Here is an 18772-nt window from a genome sequence, read left to right as displayed (position 1 = left end):
TACGGATACTAATTACAGTAATAAAAAGGTAATAGAAATGGGAATTATAAAAAGAATACTTATAAAAAGAAGAAAAAAAGCAATCAACTACCCATCCACACATCCACTCCACACATCCACTCCTCACATCCACACATAAAAAAGAAAACACGCCAATAAATCACGCTTGCAGAACAGACAGACAGACAAACAGACAGACAGGCAGATACCCACATCCGAGACAAGACAAACTCAAGAACCACGATTCCACAAAGAAGAAAAGATATAAATGCAAGTGCATCCATGAAGATGAGACTAGAAGATGAACACAATATCAGACCCATGCATTTCATCTCATCCATCTTATGTACTCCTGCCCATGAAACTCCCCATAAAACTCCCCATCATTCCATCCCATCCCAGTCCATCCCATCCCATCCAAACAATCCCGTTCAAGCAATGAACATCCATCCATAAACTTTTTGTTTATCACCTCCCAACCAAGCCGGCCTAATAATATTAATGCCACGGCAATGCCAGTACGAATTCCAACGCCTATAAATTATCATGTACCCGAGCAAACCCAACTCTTCCATGCGAATTCGTCACACATATCTGTACATATGTAATAGCACCCCACTATCGTTTCGTTCTAGTATATCTTCTGTAGCGTTGGTTTCTGCATGCACTCCCACCAAACTAGATTCTTGCAACCCAGACCGTTATTAAAGATTTTGATTTGGTGATAAATGTTATCACGCTTGGGGAGATTTGACACCGGCTCCATTTCTACTTTCCTCACTTGTGCAGCCCAGCCCACCAAATTTCCTCTTTTTCACCGGGCCAGCCCCAGGAGTCTCAGCCTCCCCCTCAACATCCGTATCTCCCTCCCTTTCCTTCGGAATCCTTTCTCTTTCTCTCTCCAACCACTTCTCCTTCAGAACATTATAAATCATCACAAATTGTGCGACCCTATGTACCATCAACATTCTCTGATCCCTCAGTCTCTTTACTGTTTCATAGACCGGATCCTTATCTCTCGATAACCCATCCAGATGACCCATTTCCAGTTCCCTCAGAAGGTGATCGAGCGCGATAAATGTACCAGTACGACCAACACCTGCCGAACAGTGAATTATGCGAGGCGTGGTTGAATGATTATTAGCTGCGCGCGAGACGTCGAGGAGGGAGAGGAGGGCATGTATATCGGCGGGAGATTGAGGGATATCATTATCGGGCCAAGATTCGAAGAGGAAATGATGGATTGTACGTTCTTCGACTTCTGCTTCTGCTTCCGCTTCTGCTTCCGCTTCTGCTTCTGCTTCTTCCTCTTGTAATTCCTCCGTTGTATTTTCTGATTCTTTTTCTGTCCCAGGGTGACCCTCTGCTATTGCTTCAATCGTTCCAACCGCTCCATTCTCAACACTCGCACTGCTTTTTGTGCTCACACTACTCGCCGCTCTCTTTACCCTCTTCACTTTCAATGTCCTCCGAACATTTCCCCCCTCTTCTTCTTTCCCCACACATCTAACCTCCCAGTACCCTATCGTCTTAACCTCGTCCACATCCTCCGCGTAATAAACACCACACTTTTCCTTTCCCTCTTCAACCGGTCTCGTCAGCATAACCACCACTTCTGCATTCTCCTGCCAACACATTTCCCAAAACAGTCCCCCGTCATGTCCATTATCCCTTGGTCCTTGCGTCGGCAATATAATTTTTCCTGCTCCTCTCCACGTCCATTCGCAGTGCGAAGTGCGATGGGCGATGCATTTATATAGCCAAATTGTAGCGAATGGAGATTAATTCGATGATGTTCCCATGGATAGACATCGCTATATCTATTGCGCGATACTGCGACAGGGTGATGTATTAATGTATTTGGTATCGTTCTGAGCGTTTGCTCATGGTTTCTCAGAGCTATGAATTTGGCCATCAACACATTCGATGAGTGGTTGAGGAAATGTGGAATCACATTTTTTTGTTTCTGCGATGTAAGATCCGTTTTGACCGAGAGACTTGTAATCATGGGGGACATGAAAGATTGTCGTTTGGAAGGAGATAGTTTCGCAGACGAGGTTGAGACGGATAGCGATGGTTTGTCCGAAGTACTTGGTCTTCTCTCAAAGATGGAGTTTGGGGGTTTGTTCGGTAATTCGGTAATTCCCGATTGTGATTGTGGTTGTGATTGTGATCTCTCCAGTGAAGACGAGAGTTCATCACCGCTACCACTATTACTGAGACTGCCACTGCCACTACCACCACCAGCCTCAGCACCATCGACGTCGTTATTATCGATCGTGTTCATAGTGTCGTTTTGTCGATGGTGATTTCGATGGAGATGTACCGGTGAATGTTGACGAATGCAGATTCGAATTCGTTGAGAAAGAGGAATTTTGTCTGTTACCACTTTAGGTGTGTGATTTGAATGTCGCAAGATACCCATACCAGAATGCCCCTCAAGGAATTCTCGTTATCCGGTATGGATGACGTATAATATATTTTTGGAAAAGAGGCGTGAGTTTAATTCTTATTTCGTTGGATGATATTGCTTCAAGATCCGAGCGAGTCTGAGAGCAGATGCAATAAGGTTGAGAGGTCCAAAATTAGATATTATAAGATCTTCATAAAATATAAGTCATGGAGAATCTACCAGTAAGAAAGAAATGGTAGTAACGATAGGAAGTATATAGAAGGAAGTTGGAGTATGATAGAATAGAGTAGTACTACTGAAAATTACAACAAGAGAGAGAAGTAGAGTAAAGAGAAAAGAAGAGAATCAAAGTATATAATCAAGTGAAGTGCATGAGATTCCTTTGACCAACAAATCGACTAAAAATGAGACCTTTGGAAATATCGAAATGGGAAGATTACCTGGGTAAAAAGTGCCCACCTAGGTATAATCGAGATATCAATATAGAATTACAAACGGAGTTATAGATCTTCTTTATTATTCAAAGTCATCGTAATAGTCAGAGTCATATCATATAATATAAACCTTCGACCTGACAACGTTCGCTTGTTTATAAGAGAGAGAGAAAGTACCAAAACACACATTGTAGATGTTGGGTAGGCAGTGGAGGTATTGACAAACATATGAGAAACGGGTTGTCGGTACATACAGCTTAACACCGATTTTGCAGATGAAAATCTGGGGTTAGGATCACTTCCTACCGTGGGAAATTGGTTCAGACTCCATTTGCCCGTATAGACGCATAGAATCCTCATAATGGAAGACGATGGGGCAAATTGGGTGGATGGGTGGGTTGCGTGATGGTGCCGACCGGTGAGACTACTTTCATACCTTAACTCCGTTTCAGCTGGGAAAGGGATCATTAGACTCAAAATCTAGTTTATCGCTTGTTGTTTGAAGTTCTTGCTATCAACTACGTAGTATCTATCTATCCCAAGATTGTGTGTGTTCCATCGCACTCGAATCGTGGCTCGTTTCATCGAAGGATTGATATTCTCACATTCGATTTCATTGATATGTACTATATACCAAACCTATATTACTACCTAGTATATATCACCAATTTCTAGATCGTTTCAGATCCTTCCATTACTTGTACCTCCCCCCAAAGCAATAGACAAGCTTTTTTGCTACCTATATTAAGCTATTGAAGATCCTTGGGATCTCATTAACCCTTTAAGGCCTCAACAAATAAATCTACCTACTTCGTAGGTAAGTGTTTTCAAGTATACCAAGCATTCTCAATAGCTAATCGTCTCTTCAGGTCAGGTCTCAATGTTAGAGACCATAAACGCTACCAACTATTTCAACATTTCAGGTTTAATGTTCATACCTAGGTAATCTTACATATCTCCAAAACTTCCTACTCCTCACTCCTTACAAAACCCTCCCTTCTCTTCTTCTTCCTCATCCTCATTCCCAAAATTTCCCATCCACCATCCACTATCCCCTGTCCAAACCCCTCCGAAGTCCATACTCCGTAGGGAGTAAAAAGAAATCCAAAAAAAAATCTCATCTCCAGCGCCCCATCTCACCCATCCAGCCCCATCCTCGGAAATCAGTTTTTCGAATCCGTGATATATTCCCTATCCTATCCTATCCTATTATAACTAATCCCTACCCAGGCACTTACTTGTTAACTTACTTACCAGGTCCCCAGCTCACATAATAAATAGAGTTTCCCAATCTCCCTCCCCCCCCCCCCCCCCCCAAAAAAAGTCCGAGCGAATATCCGTTTTTGCGTCCAAGATTGCTCGGTAGCTAAGCGATGTCTAACGATTTGGTACTTTGCTCCGAGATGTTAATAATGTACCTACCGGGAATTCCTGTGATTGCCATCAAATTGAAAGAAAGCATGCAGTATTGTGATCGGAAGTATTTGAAGTAGGTACCGATGAAATCGGCATTAAGCCACAAGATAGTCTAATAAGAATGAGATCATCCGAGACCTTCAGGATACGTGCGTCGTAATCTCAATCAACATTTCATCATTGTTGAGATGTCAAAAATGCGAGGAGTGCGGGCAGGAAATCCAAGATTACCTTCGTCGCCGTTTAAGAGTAATCAAGATACTATGTAAGTGGATTCAATGATATGAATGTATTTTATTCTAACTTCGGAGTTAACCTATACTTGTGCTGTCCTCGAATACGCCGAGGTAAAATAATCTCCTGTATAGTCCGGCATCAACTGGTATTGAACCAAGCTTCCACCCAATGCTATCGAACCCTTCGAACCCACCGAATCCAATTCAAACGCCACGCTATGCATACAAAGTAACAAATACAGTATCCTATTCCTCCTAAAGTTTCCCTTGTTACCCAGCTTATACCATAAGCAATCCCCCCATATTATTCTCTCTCGTCCCTTCACTACTGTCCCTCCCATTTTTGCTTTTACTTGTACGCATGTAGGGTTGAGGTATCAGTATAGGTTTAGTCGGAGTATATCTCGCTTCTATTGTTTGCTTAGTATCTTCGTCCCTATCTGAGCCTTCTGAGGCAGTGATTTCTTCGTTGTCATGATTTTCGTTGTTCGTAAAGTACGTGTCTACGTCTGATAAATTAGAAGATGACGAAGATCTTGATATGATGTGGTCTGCGTCATCGGTCTCAGTGAGAGGTGTAATCTTTGTTGAGTTTGAGATCGTCTCACGAGATGTGAAAGGAGTGGTTTCACTTTGGGAGCTGCATGCCGATTTTTCTATACCAGCATCTTGCATCGATGTATCGGTAACGGAGTCTAGGGCTGATAGATGAACAGCAGGCTCAATCTGATCATAAAAGAGCATAAATACCCCTCCTTGCGCCAGGACATTATCTTCACTGACTTTGATGACGTGATCATCACTTAAACGCCACCATTGATCTTGTTTGCTGCCATTCTCATCAGTTTTGATTTCCGAAACTGGATGTCTTCGGTAGCAAATATAGTGACCATTATCATGCCTTCCAGAATGGGTAACAACTGCCCGTAATTCGTAAACTGGTCCTTGTATCCGAGATTTCTTTCGTATTCCCGCAACCATAGAATCATATGGGGCTAAGAGCCATTCTTCGTTGTCGTGTTCTTCATCATTGTGTCCAGCACTCCCTAGACAGTACGGGCCGAGATCGAGATATTTGGGAAAGCGAATAGCGGCTGTCTTCTTACTCAACTCTCCATCGGGCCCGTAAGTACTTCGATTAAGATGGAGGGCTAAAGATTTTGGAGGCCGAGCAATTATATCTTGTTTTGATTTGGTAACTGATACCCAATTTTCTATAGGTATTTTGCATTTATCCTTAAGTGTCTTTTCCGCAAAATCATCATTTTCTAGTGCTTCTGTGACGGCCCGTAGTCGTTCCGATGTATTTATGCGAATTCGATTATCTTCCGGTTCGGCCTTAAGCCGCTCCATCAAAGTAGAGAGCAAATGCTGACTTTTCTGTAGTGTGCATCTCTCACAGTATACACCATTAACAAATTCTAGCTTTGTACCTTCGTGAAGCAATTGAGAGAGATCATATTCCCAGCCTTCCCCAACAATCAAAGGCTGACAAAGAGAAGGCGTCGTTTTCAAGCCTTCGGAGTAACCGCACTTGGTGCACACAACCCTAGTGGCGGTAAGTCCGGTCAAAGGATTTGGGAACAAAGCTTGAGTGTGTGATGGTTGCTGACTCGAAGTTTTCAGAATATTGAGCTGCTCCAATCCCGATACCCCGCCCGACTTGTTGTTGTTCCTACTCTTTGTCTATTGCGCCAAGAAGACGAGAAAAAGTATTCTTGCGCATCTTGTTGTTGCCAACTACTCATGTTTTCAATGCTGCCGGTGTTCCAAATCCTCCTCCCATTATTCGATTTGTCCTTTAGAGTAGCAATCAACTCCTTCAAAAGCATTTCGCCATTTTGACATCTTCGGATTTCGAACCCTCTGTTGTAGAGCTTCATCATTCTGAAAACTTTCCAGGAAATCTGGCAGTGAGTCTAATGATGCTAGTCCTTGTAAAATGCTATTTTGATAGACGGAATTGTCCCAATTTCCTAATCCGGCAGGCGTTTCATCGTCTCCCACAACCCCCAAGCCACCGATGAGAGGAAGAGTTGATAGTCTTCTCCTCCCAGCACTTGCGACGGAATCTATAATCCCGCCAGGAGTGTCCAAGCCAAATAGACGGCGCATCATCTCACTTTTTTGCGCATGTGTCTGCGGGTATGTCATTGTGTTGGGATTTCGTATTGGCAGAGGATTTGAATAATGGTCGGCGTAATCGAGTAATGCAGAAGGCGTCAGGTAAACTAGAGCTTTCCAAGCCAATTGTGAGGGAGGCAGGAGGTCATAATCGAGATTGATGAGCCCTTGATAGGCTAATGCGATAACAATAGCTGATACCGACAAGAAGGTTCCTATTCCAAATCGTTCCTTCTGATATAATCCTTCAGTATAATCTTGATGATAATCATCTGCTGTAAACTGATCTCTGTCAAAGAGATCATACATATGCCCGTTTTGAGGATTCATGCTTGGGTGGGTGAATGAAGGTGGAGGGATGGTATGGAATGATTGAGTTTCTGTTGAAAGATTGTATACGAAGAATGCGAAGGCGAAGGCGAAGGCAAAGGCGAAGGCAAAGGCAAAGGCGAATGCGACAAAGTTCAAATTATCACATTAAGGCGGACGTGAATGATTAAGTACCATTACTAGATAGATATTTAATTCTGGAGCCAGAGGTCAGAAGCCGATGTCACGGTATTGTATTTAAAGATGTAAAAAGTTTGTAAAGATTTTGAGAGTGATGTTGTTATGCTGTAGAAACTCCATGTGGTTGGTGGTGGTATGCATACCTAGCAGCCTAGCAGGTATGGTAGAGTGTTTATTTTGAATGGCTTTGTACTTTTATCAACTAGATGGATATTAATAATAGTAACAACAGTAAAAATAACTTCTCCAAATGTGTGCTAAGTAACTCATAAACATGTGAGGACACCTCGTGTGTCTATGCCAATCGTGCCAATGTAGTTTAGTGTTATGTCTGTTAAAGTCTTTAGTGGATAGGAAGCGTTGGGATCCCTAGTAGATAGATACTGAGTAATTACCCCACAACGAAATAATTCATATCTGCAGATTCAAAGATTCAAAGAAAAAGAAAAAGAGAGAGAAACAAGAAACAAGAAACAAGAAACAAAAAGAAAACAAAAGAAAACTCTTCCAAAAATAAATATCTTTGTTGTTTATCTATCACAATGGGTAAAACTGCACCTCTGAAGAATAAGGCTTGTAAGTGAAACATGGAATCTTCTCTTCTATCTCAAAACTTTCAGTATTAATAAATTCATCAGCGACCTCAGTACGTTCTCGCGCAGCAAAACGTGCATCATCTCCAAGTATCGACACCGATAAGTCCCTCAAAAATGTCAAGGCTCCAGCAGAAACAGTATACAACCCACAAATTCTATCTCCACACCAAGGTGCCGGTGTGTCTAAGAAGAAGAGTGGAAGGCAATTGAGTTCAAAGGCAAAGAAGCGACAAAACAAGGGAATGGACCGAGCAGAAGCGGTAATGGATAGAACGTCCACGAAAATCGAGAAGAGCAAATACAGAGGAAGGAATGTTCAAGAAAGAGCAAAGACCTGGGAAGCTTTAAACAAAAAGGCACAGGAAGCTGTTCAAGCAGCAATGGACAAGGAGAACGAGGTCTCTGAGGGGGAGGAGGATGTCGACGTCGAGGATGATCAATCGCAAGGAGAGATTGAGATGGATGGCACTTCAATCGCTCCAATTGCTCCTGCTGCGCTCCAATCAGCTCCATTACCTACACCAGTGGAGGATGAAGAAGAGATTCTATAAATTTGAGAGGGGAATCTTATATTTGCATGGCGAACTGGCGTACCAAAGGAAGGGAAAAGGATTTTGCACGCTCAAAATTATGACTTTGATAGCAATAAATTATGAAGGGTTGATTTGATAGAAATATGGGATGATCGATCGGACTCCAACCAAGTACTGAGCGTAGAAATTTTGTAGGATGGTAAAACCATAGCTGTAGAGCTCTGAATAGTGGAAAGGAAGCAATTCACAGATACAGTTTTGCGGTCTATGGAACTTTACAGTAGAAGCATACAATCTATGCGCTCAAAATTTGACTGCAATGTCAAATGTAAAGCGCAGGTTTCCTCAGGAAGAATATCAGCCCCTTGTATTTGGCTTTCAAAAACACATAATGCAAACTATATTTGAATTAAGATTATATTCCGAGAGAAAAACAACATTTCATTGCCGACTGATCAATATTGATATGAAATTTTACGATAAATAAGATTTTGATAAGTCACTGCGCTCCCACCCACCGTTATCTTAGCGCATGATTCTGGTCCCATGAATTGTTTTGCAGGGGTAAGTGCAGCAAGGCAGCTTAAGAATTGCTCTATTTCAGCCTCGTGAAACTTTCCCAAGCTCTATCTATACGGTCCAACGCAATTCAATCTATCAACTCGATTTTGTTAGCATCATTCATATATTCAATCTTAATCATGTCTGGGAAACGTATGACCGCGAATCCAATTAAACCATCACGATATCGACCGGGCAAAGCACATCTTGAAGATGATTCTTCTGATTCTGGAAGCGATGCAGAAGAGACACCTACAATTGCGCCGCCCCCAAAAGCTTCAACCGCAATTGGCATCTCTAGCAGTTCACTGAGAGGTGACATAAACGAGAGGAGGAAAGTCGCAGCAGCCAAAGAAAATGCGCGAATTCAAGAAGAAAAGGCCGTGAAGGCTGCAGAAGAAGAGGGATTTGTGACGGAAGAAGAAAGTGAAGAAGAGGAAGAAGGTAGTGAGGAGGGAAGTGAAGAAGATAGCGAAGAGGAAGAGAGTAGTGAAGAAGAGGCGCCTAGAAAGGTTATGATGAGGCCGATATTTATCAAGAAGGATAAGCGGAACAATTTACCTGGGGCTTCTAACACGGATACTAAAACGGAAGAGGAGTTGGCTGCGGCTGAGGAAGAACGAAAGAAAAAGATGGCAGATGAAATTGTTGAAGAGCAAATCAGAAAAGATATCGCTGCGAGGGAAGCGGGGAAGAAGAACTGGGATGATGAGGAAGAGGAGAATGAGGTAGACGATACCGACGATATTGATCCAGAGGCGGAGCTTGCAGCATGGAAATTGAGAGAGCTCAAAAGAATCAAGAGAGATAGGGAGGCAATTGAAGAGCGAGAAAAGGAATTGGAAGAAGTCGAGAGGAGGAGGAATTTGACGGAGGAAGAGAGGAAGAAAGAAGATGACGAATATATTGCGAAGCAGAAGGAGGAGAGGGAAGGAAGAGGAAAAATGGCAACAATGCAGAAGTACTATCATAAGGGCGCCTTCTACTCAGATGCATTGGCTGCAGAAGGTCTAGACAAAAGAGACATCATGGGTTCTAGATATGCGGATGATGTACAAAATCGAGAGCTGCTCCCAAAAGCATTACAAATGAGGGATATGACGAAATTAGGAAAGAAAGGAGCGACAAAGTACAAAGATTTGAAGTCGGAAGACACGGGCAGATGGGGGAACTTTGATGATAGAGGTCCGAAGAGGGGTGGAGGGGGGATGGGCGGATCTACGGAGGATGAACGATTCATGCCAGATAGAGATAGAGGAGGGGCTAGCGGTGCTAATAATGTTCCCGTGGGTGATGAAAATCGTCGAAAGCGTCAAAGACATGATTAGGTAGTTAATAATTTCGAAGAGTTCCTTTGTGTTAATCTCGATCGATGGCGTTGGCATTTGACTTGGATATCGAAAGAATCGGATATTCTCACATTTAGCATCTTCACATCGTCTTATCAATGATTCTTTCTCATATACAAAGTCGAGATTGAACTTTGTAGTCAAGACTTGAGATGGTATTCACATATCTAGTAGTGAGGATTCTCTGAGCAGTTTGTGAATATCTAGCTTTTTAGAATTATTATTCATACATAAGGTTACCGTGTACTTCATTATGAAATCTCATTCTCCTAACTGGGCGATAGATAGATCGCTTCAGAGTGATATGAATAAGTTCTGTTTATTGTTTTCGATCTTGTAATTTTTTGGTGTACTTCCTATTATGCTCTTCGTGTTGAGAAACTTCGTCAACTCGCTTGAATCTATAACTTATCGATGATCAGTATTTTACAATAACTTTTCGCTCGAGATTAGAATCTAGAATCTAGATAATAAATGAATAATGAATAATAAATGATAAATAATGAATAATGAATAATGAATAATGAATAATGAATAATGAATAATGAATAATGAATAATGAATAATAATAATGAATAATGAATAATGAATAATGAATAATGAATAATGAATAATGAATAATGAATAATGCATAATGAATAATGAATAATGAATAATGAATAATGAATAATGAATAATGAATAATGAATAATAAATAATAAATAATGAATAATAAATAATGAATCATAAATGATGAATAATAAATAATGAATAATGAATAATGAATGATAAATGATAACGTAGTTTATCAGCATGTGGGGCCATATCATCATATGGGCCACCCCCTTTTTGCATACAAAATTCGTCTGTGCGTAACCGTGCACTTTCTTTATTTATAAATATAATCTCTCAAAAATTTAATATATGATATTTGATTATAAAAGTATTAAAGATTTCTAATTAGTTTTCGAAAATTCAAATTAATATAAGAGTTATTATTAAACTAGTTTTTTTATAACGAAAATCGTGACAATTCTGACTTTTTCCAAAATCTACATAAGAAATATTCATTAAAAAGATTTATTTATAGAACAGCTACTTTCTTATTATTATTTAATGATCTTTTTTTCCCTCAAACTAATGATTAGTTATTTTATATAAGAATATGAAAAAAGCCCTAATTTTGGTGTATTTTCAAATGGCCCACATGATTGATATGGCCCAACATGCTGATAAACCACGTATATGTTCACTAATTTGCACTATGCAGATGGAAGGGAACTACTAGGTTACCTACCTACTCTATATCTGAGAAGAAATAAGCTGGATGGATGGATGAATGGATGGAAGTGATTGATATTAGCGAGGCGAAACGAGGCGAAACGAAATGGAATGATACTTTTGAGGATAGGAAGTGAATTATCGTCTGCAGAGTAATCGAGAGGGAATGGAATGAGGGTTGAGAGATGATGTGAGTAGAGATATGAAGATGGGTTTGGATTTTATTTGATATTGATAGATTTTTTTTTATGGCTAAAGATGTGGTTGATTTATTGTAGAAGTGTATTAATTGTTGATTGATACGTACTGGGAGGAAGTATTAGGTAATTAATCATTCTGGTGTGATTTTTTGTCCGATGTACGATATAAAGTAGAGAGATGTAATATATACTACGATACTTCTAGTAGGTATTAGGTAGATATTGTGATTGTAATTGTGATGTGTTTCGAGTTCTAGGATACTTGGATTTCTATTCATTATAACCTTAATACGTCTATAACGATCTTGGAATGTGATAGGCAACGTACAGAAGCTTGCTCTCGATCGTGGAATACATATTGAGCTTTGTCTTTTGGATTGTCACATTTATGAGGGTTGAAAGGTTTGATTGGTGGGAATGTATTGTGTCATCAAATATATTGCAAATACCTACCTAGGTGTTGATGAGACGCCAAGTAAATTTCACCGGGCATATCTCCCAAGACGTATCTTCTCCACGTTTTCTTCCATTTCATCTCTCATCATTTTCCTACTTCTTCTCTCCCGACCAACTTCCACTCCAATGTACGATCCCTCACCCCGCAAAGACTCGAAACTTTAAGAATCACCTTCCCCACACTCTCCACCACCGGGTCCCGAAGTTGGTGCGGTAACTAATATGCACATAGCCTGAAGGTGGAAAAAGAAGAACCTGCAAGGACTGGCATCGCTCGCGAAAACTTTGATGCGCATCAATCGGAAGTCTCCTTTCATGTCTATCAATGCCGTAAGCTTGCGAAATGCGGAGAGATGTGCTCGGCATTCGATCGCTTAGGAAATAGCTTCATTTTGGCATGTTTGCTGCAATGGCCACGATGGACATCCCGTTGCATGTATTCGGGGTCAATATCTACCTATGGCTACTTGTGGGTCGATGTCCTCTATTCTTCCGAGATGCAGGAAAAGAATCATACGTGAAGTGAAGTCTTGGGAAATCGTAATTCCGAGGTATATATAGTGCTGGGAACTTGCAGTTACGTGACTTTTTTTCCCATCATTGCTGTGAGGTTGCATTCATTTTCAATCTCAAGCTTCCAAAATGTTCTATTCTAGTCTTTCTGTTTTACCGGTGCTTGCTGGCATTGCCAGTGCCATCAATATCACTGCATCTGCAAGTGGTGGGAATGCCTCTTCTCCATTAGCATATGGTCTCATGTTCGAGGACATCAATCATTCTGGTGATGGTGGAATCTATGCCGAACTGATTCAAAATCGAGCATTTCAAGGAAACCGAGAATTTGCATCTACTTTGGAGCCATGGACAGCAATTGGAAGTTCAGTCTTGACCTTGCAAAATACATCAATACCATTATCCTCAGCATTGCCTACATCAGTCAATGTTCGTGCATCATCCAATGGCACATATGCAAATAGCACGGGGACAATTGGACTCTCCAATCCCGGATGGTGGGGATTCAGTGTCCAACCTCAAAAATATACCGGAAGTTTTTGGGTTCTGGGTGCATACACGGGAAACTTCACGGCAAGCTTGGTCGGTGCAACTTCTGGAACCGTGTTTGCGAGTGTCGATATACCATCCAACTCTACCTCTGAAAAATGGACCGAATTCCCTTTCACCCTCGAACCTACCGCTGCAGCTCCAGATGTCAATAACAATTTCACCATCGAATTCGAAAGTGGTCATTCTCTCAACTTCAATCTCATCAGTCTCTTCCCACCAACTTACAATGACAGACCAAATGGTCTTCGACCAGAGCTTGTACAAGCCATGAAAGATCTAAACCCAAGTTTCTTCAGAATTCCAGGAGGAAATAACATGTACGTATTCTGTTTTGTCTTATTTCTTGTAGGCATTACTAATCATTGTGGAAAACAGTGAGGGAGACTCTTACGGTTACCGATGGGCGTGGAATGAGACAATTGGCCCTCTCAAAGATCGTCCAGGAAGACCAGGTATGTATTGAGATCCGAATCCAGTCTACTCATGAACGTATTGACTAATACTCCAATAGGAACCTGGGGTTACCAAAGTAAGCATAATAGCTTCTATTACAAACATGTCTTGACCGATAATCTCTGGATACTAATCTTATAACAATCTAGCACCGATGGACTTGGTTTGATTGAATACATGAACGTGAGCTCTCAATCCCTCTCCAAACCCACCAAATACTCACGCTAATCTCTTGAAGTGGTGCACCGATCTCAATGTCGAGCCAGTCCTAGCAGTCTGGGCCGGTCTTTACCTACGTAGCGACGATACACAAGTATTGGTTGTACCTGAAGCCGAACTCCAACCATATGTTGATGATGTGATGAACGAACTCGAGTTCCTCATGGGCGATACCAGCACAACATACGGAGCTCTTCGTGCTTCCCTTGGTTACCCCGAACCGTGGAAAATCAACATTATAGAAGTGGGCAATGAAGATAACCTCAGCGGAGGAGAACCCTCATATATCGCCTACCGCTGGCCTATGTTTTTCAATGCCATCCATGCGAAATACCCAGATATCCTCGTCCTCTCTTCGACTCAAGATCTTCGCTCTGTTGGTCCTCCTCACACATCTGGAACGGATTTCCATCAATATCTCAGACCCGATGATTTTGCAGTCCAATTCGAACTCTTCGATAACGCAAATCGATCTTACCCCATCTTACTAGGCGAGTATGCCGTCATCCAACCAAACGCAAATGGTGTACCCGTCGACTGGAGCGCCGCCAAATTAGACTACGGAACTTGGGTTGGTGCAGTCGGTGAAGCCATCTACCTTCTCGGCATGGAAAGAAATGGCGACATCGTCCTCGGAGCCTCATATGCTCCTGGATTCCAAAACATCAATTCATCCCAATGGACCGTAAGTCATTCTTGATCCCAAACTACCTATCACTGAGTTAAAAAAACAAAAAAAAAACTAACCAACGTCCCCACCAAAAGCCCGATCTCATAACCTTCAGCGCCGACCCCGCCAAAACGGTCCTCAGCTGTTCCTGGCACCAACTCCAACTCCTCTCCACCCACCGCTTCAACGCCACCGTTCCCTTCCGCGTCTCCAACTCCGGTAATGGCACCTCGCCCTTCGGTCCCGCGTTCTACGTCATCGGCGTCAATGATCCCGGGGAATATGTCTTCAAAGCTGCAATCTACAATACCACCGCGCCGGTTCCGTTCTCGATTGATTTTGAAGGGGTGGATGCGGGTGCGGTGGGGACGCTGACGGTGTTGAATGTGCCCGAGGGAAATGCGGTGAATGTTTATGGGGGTGAGGATGTGGTTGTGAAGACGGTGAAGAATGTTACGGCGGGGGCGGGGGGAAAGTTTGAGTTTGAGTTGAAGGAGTATGATATTGCTGTTTTTACTACGTAGATTGTAGAGAGAGGAAGGAAGAGGGGAAATGGTGATTAAAATGAAAGTATTGATTGGATATAGATGAAATTGGCTTTTGTATTTTTTGCGATTATGTGAATGTATGATTATTTTCTGGTAGAGATTCGTGGAATTAATTCATCAGGACCCTGATATGCATGTGACATGGTTGGAGAATATAAAGAGATGAATTGACATCTTGATAGCGCAAGGGGAACAATTCAGATTTCTAACGGGGTGCCTAAGTAATCTTTAAATTTCAAATCAAGCAATGGTAAACAGAGTTTGATCTTCGGAAATGCAACTGTACTATACTATATAGCTTGACAGGATTATAACTCGATATAAGGCAGACAACTGGGCTGAGCTAAAAATACTTGGATATTTAACTTATATAACATCAGCTTCTCTACTTGGGAATGCTCGCTCCACACCCTTAATTTGTGGTATGGTGGTTTCACCCTATGCTAGGAAATTGATCGTGATGAATCGACTGTTCATTTTTATATGTACAAGATGAAAGAAAGAGTTGGATTGGAGGAATTCCCCGTTTGGTAGGTAGTAATCTTACCTGGGAAACATCTCATCAGGACCATTCTCGTCTTGTACTTCGTTACCAATAGAGATTTGTGGATGGAATCATTCGTATATTTAGGTTGGGTTTTGAAATGGGCTGTATTTTTTGGTTTGAAAAAGGCGTCAGTGAGAGGATAGGAATCTTTGTATTCGCAGTTGTGTGATTGTGTGAGTTCTATTTCAACTAAAGACACTAGTCTCAATTGTTGAATAACAGATGCGGTAGTACCTAGTTTACCAGGTGAATGGAAATCCGCGCATGGAGATAAAAGTAATCTTGAAGAGAAGCAGCCAAATTGATACTGATAGTAAAACAAAGTGACTCTTGCGAACCCATTCAATGGTTTTCAATGCCATTTTGATCACGGGCCTAGCCGAATGTGAGGATATCTCTTCATCCAGTATATGATGGTGAATGGAGGAGTTTTCGAAAGGAAGAGGTCGATTGAAGAATGATGTTGTTTTGGGGATGGTGTGGATGGTGACTGGGTTTGGTTCGAGGGTGCGAAGTCTGCTGGCTTGAGTGTGGTCTGTGGTTGATGTGAGGTTTAGGGAGTTGGCAGTGAGCAGTGAGTAATGAGCGGGATAGTAATGATGGTGTTGCAGATGAAATAGCAATGTCCGCGTATCTCCAAAATTAATGGTCGCATGTATGGTAGATTTGCCAGCTTTGAATACCTAGTATGGAGTTCACTTGGATGGACAAGAATGATGGCAGAAAATCATGTTGTTGTATCGGTACTTCTCTGTCTGTTGTTTTCGCGATGGTCATGATAACGATGAATATATATATATATGAATATACATATGAATATACATATTTGTATGCGGCCTCTTCAAAAAGTTTCAGGCATACCTCACTTACTGTTGTCAACAAAATGATAGTTGAAACATTGAAGTTGTTCACACCACATTGCATTCATTCATTCATTCACTCATTCACTCATCCATTCAATCGACACATCCGATGATGTAATACCAGAGTACGATAAAAACTCAAGATTAAGGGTATATCAAACTACACTTCCTATTGGTCCAATCACGATCTTATCGCAGAATCTGCAAATCGCCCGGAAAATCCATTTGTACTACTTCAGACACAAACATTTTCTTTCATTCACCCAATCATATCATCCTTAAATTTTCTTATTCCGTGATTTCAATTGAGACATTGACCAAGTGATATCAAGAACAACAATATTTACTCTTGGATACTCAGATACTCGAGTACTCGAATTCTCGTCATTCATATTTATCTATCGTCTTTATCATCAATATCATCAAATCTCATCGATGCCCTCAAATCACATCCAACCCAAAGATATAAAGATATAATTTATAGACATCATGATGTCGCTATTGTCCTTATCACACGATTTATCCGTCCAAGAAGCGTTATCGGGCATCTTTGGAAGTATCAGTTTAGCAACTTGGATCTTTTTGTTGGTTCGTCATACCTCTGTATCCAGTTTGGACTCCTTCATGCCCAACCAAAGTATGGAGGGTTTATGGTATTGGGTCATGAATCCTCATGTTGATGTGATTCGATCGTTCTAGGTACCACAACTTATTTTGAACTATCGGTCTCAGAGTGCCGATGGAGTATCATTGGCTTTCTTGTCGGTTTGGTTTATTGGCGATGTTGCGAATCTTGCTGGTAAGTGCAAAGATGGATTTGGAGGAGGGTCGCACGATCTGAACATTCATGTCGTGGCTTTGAAAACCATGATCTTGATATTGATGACTCTTCTTCCCAATCTACCAACTTGTCCATCCAAGATCTCATTCTTCGATTGTCACGTGCGTACATTAACTCGTCTTCAGGTGCAATCTGGGCAGATCTTGTCCCTACAGTAACTGTTCTAGCCATCTATTTCTGCATTGCGGACTTTGTACTTATCTCACAATGTTTATATTACAACAAAATCAATGCTCAGAAACGCCAAGAAACGGAATCCATTGCCCCAACTGAGGAAGATCCTCTTCTTGCCCGTCGACGAAGTAACAGTAATATTGGACTTCCAGGATCTCATAGAAGACGCTCCTCAGCGATGAGTGGAAGTCAATGTCATGAAGATACCTTGACCAAGATTTTGGAAGAGGATGATTCTCCAGATGCAAATGCTTGGGTTAAGAATATTGTTAGCATTTTATTGGTTATTGCTGCTGGAACAGCTGGATGGGCTATTGCTTGGAGAAGTGGTGTCTGGACGCCTACACCAGAGAATGGAGGTGATGTTCCTAAGACGAACGAAGTTGCTGTTGGCGCAGAGATACTAGGATATTTTAGTGCAATTTGCTACCTTGGGTGAGTTATTTCATGGGAAAAGAAAGTTAAAGGACGTGGGCTAATCACATTATCTATCAAGCGCTCGAATTCCTCAAATCTTGAAGAACTACAAGGAAAAGTCTTGTGACGGTATGCGATTTCATTTGGCCCTCCCACAATACCTTAAGCTAATAACCACAGGTCTCGCACTCCTTTTCTTCCTTCTCTCATTGATGGGAAACCTAACGTATGGTGCTGGCATTCTCTTCCATTCCTTGGAGAAAGAATATCTCATCATTAATACCCCATGGCTCATCGGATCTTTGGGAACGATTGTTGAAGATGCAGTGATCTTCCTTCAATTTAGGATGTACGCACCAAAGCCAACTTCAACCACTGCTGCTGTTGAATAGGCGAAATATATGATGAACGAGGACAAATTGCATTGGGGGGATCTCATATTTAGTATCGAACCTGTACAATAGACCGCTACTGAGAGCAGAGGAAGGGCGTTTTTGAATTGTTATCTTTTCGATATGCATGGAAGAGGAATTGGAAAGGTAGATTGAACCACGGAAGATGAACATTGGATATACTAATGATAATTAAAGTTTGAAAATGTTTGAAATCTTTTTTACCAAGATCGCCCCCTTTCATTATCATTTCATTTTACATCTAATGTTTCTCATCTCGTGTTTCTTCAATGCCAAGCGCTCTTATAGCAATAATAATAATAATAACCCCGCCAAGCCATCCAATCTCTTCAATCAATCCTTTCCGGCAAAGCGTAAAATCCCCCTTGATACTGTACGACCTCAAATCTCAATTAACTTTCTCATACAATTTATCAACCGACCTCACTCACCTCACCATCTATTTTGCCGTCGCAATTGCCACTCTTTAAGTGT

The 18772-nt window shown here is 41.4% G+C and overlaps 6 protein-coding genes across 6 annotated transcripts; 4 read left to right on the top strand and 2 right to left on the bottom strand.

Annotated features, from left to right (window-relative positions):
- Nucleotides 1-734: 734 nt before the first annotated feature.
- EAF02_006591 (uncharacterized protein) lies at nucleotides 735-1637 on the bottom strand (the record flags this gene model as incomplete). The annotated part of the gene is made up of 1 exon (XM_038902639.1): nucleotides 735-1637. The coding sequence occupies one exon, from the start codon at nucleotides 1635-1637 to the stop codon at nucleotides 735-737; it is 903 nt and encodes a 300-aa protein (XP_038757859.1).
- Nucleotides 1638-4778: 3141 nt separating this feature from the next.
- EAF02_006590 (uncharacterized protein) lies at nucleotides 4779-6953 on the bottom strand (the record flags this gene model as incomplete). The annotated part of the gene is made up of 3 exons (XM_038902638.1): nucleotides 4779-6107; nucleotides 6179-6298; nucleotides 6363-6953. 3 exons carry the CDS (start codon nucleotides 6951-6953, stop codon nucleotides 4779-4781), a joined length of 2040 nt encoding a protein of 679 aa, XP_038757858.1.
- A 722-nt stretch (nucleotides 6954-7675) lies between these two features.
- EAF02_006589 (uncharacterized protein) lies at nucleotides 7676-8636 on the top strand (the record flags this gene model as incomplete). The annotated part of the gene is made up of 2 exons (XM_038902637.1): nucleotides 7676-7709; nucleotides 7772-8636. 2 exons carry the CDS (start codon nucleotides 7676-7678, stop codon nucleotides 8278-8280), a joined length of 543 nt encoding a protein of 180 aa, XP_038757857.1. The 3' UTR covers nucleotides 8281-8636.
- Nucleotides 8637-8963: 327 nt separating this feature from the next.
- EAF02_006588 (uncharacterized protein) lies at nucleotides 8964-10151 on the top strand (the record flags this gene model as incomplete). The annotated part of the gene is made up of 1 exon (XM_038902636.1): nucleotides 8964-10151. The coding sequence occupies one exon, from the start codon at nucleotides 8964-8966 to the stop codon at nucleotides 10149-10151; it is 1188 nt and encodes a 395-aa protein (XP_038757856.1).
- Nucleotides 10152-12730: 2579 nt separating this feature from the next.
- EAF02_006587 (uncharacterized protein) lies at nucleotides 12731-15019 on the top strand (the record flags this gene model as incomplete). The annotated part of the gene is made up of 6 exons (XM_038902635.1): nucleotides 12731-13470; nucleotides 13529-13609; nucleotides 13665-13682; nucleotides 13756-13789; nucleotides 13845-14510; nucleotides 14591-15019. 6 exons carry the CDS (start codon nucleotides 12731-12733, stop codon nucleotides 15017-15019), a joined length of 1968 nt encoding a protein of 655 aa, XP_038757855.1.
- Nucleotides 15020-16747: 1728 nt separating this feature from the next.
- Nucleotides 16748-18672, top strand: EAF02_006586 (uncharacterized protein). Its single transcript, XM_038902634.1, has 5 exons — nucleotides 16748-17041; nucleotides 17153-17252; nucleotides 17420-17903; nucleotides 17965-18014; nucleotides 18066-18672. The coding sequence occupies exons 1-5, from the start codon at nucleotides 16943-16945 to the stop codon at nucleotides 18275-18277; spliced, it is 945 nt and encodes a 314-aa protein (XP_038757854.1). The 5' UTR covers nucleotides 16748-16942; the 3' UTR covers nucleotides 18278-18672.
- Nucleotides 18673-18772: the final 100 nt, after the last annotated feature.

Source organism: Botrytis sinoallii (assembly GCF_014898435.1).
Source record: "Botrytis sinoallii strain Bc 23 chromosome Unknown BSIN_010, whole genome shotgun sequence".
In the NCBI taxonomy this organism is placed as follows: Eukaryota; Fungi; Ascomycota; class Leotiomycetes; order Helotiales; family Sclerotiniaceae; genus Botrytis; species Botrytis sinoallii.
This window is presented reverse-complemented; position numbering and strand designations above follow the sequence as displayed.

Excerpts from the sequence above, each read along its gene's own strand:
- EAF02_006586 (XM_038902634.1), top strand. The coding sequence starts at position 16,943 with ATGATGTCGCTATTGTCCTTATCACACGATTTATCCGTCCAAGAAGCG. Across the intron at positions 17,042-17,152 it reads CAACTTGGATCTTTTTGTTG|GTACCACAACTTATTTTGAA; the intron begins GTTCGTCATACC and ends CGATCGTTCTAG. Across the intron at positions 18,015-18,065 it reads CAAGGAAAAGTCTTGTGACG|GTCTCGCACTCCTTTTCTTC; the intron begins GTATGCGATTTC and ends TAATAACCACAG.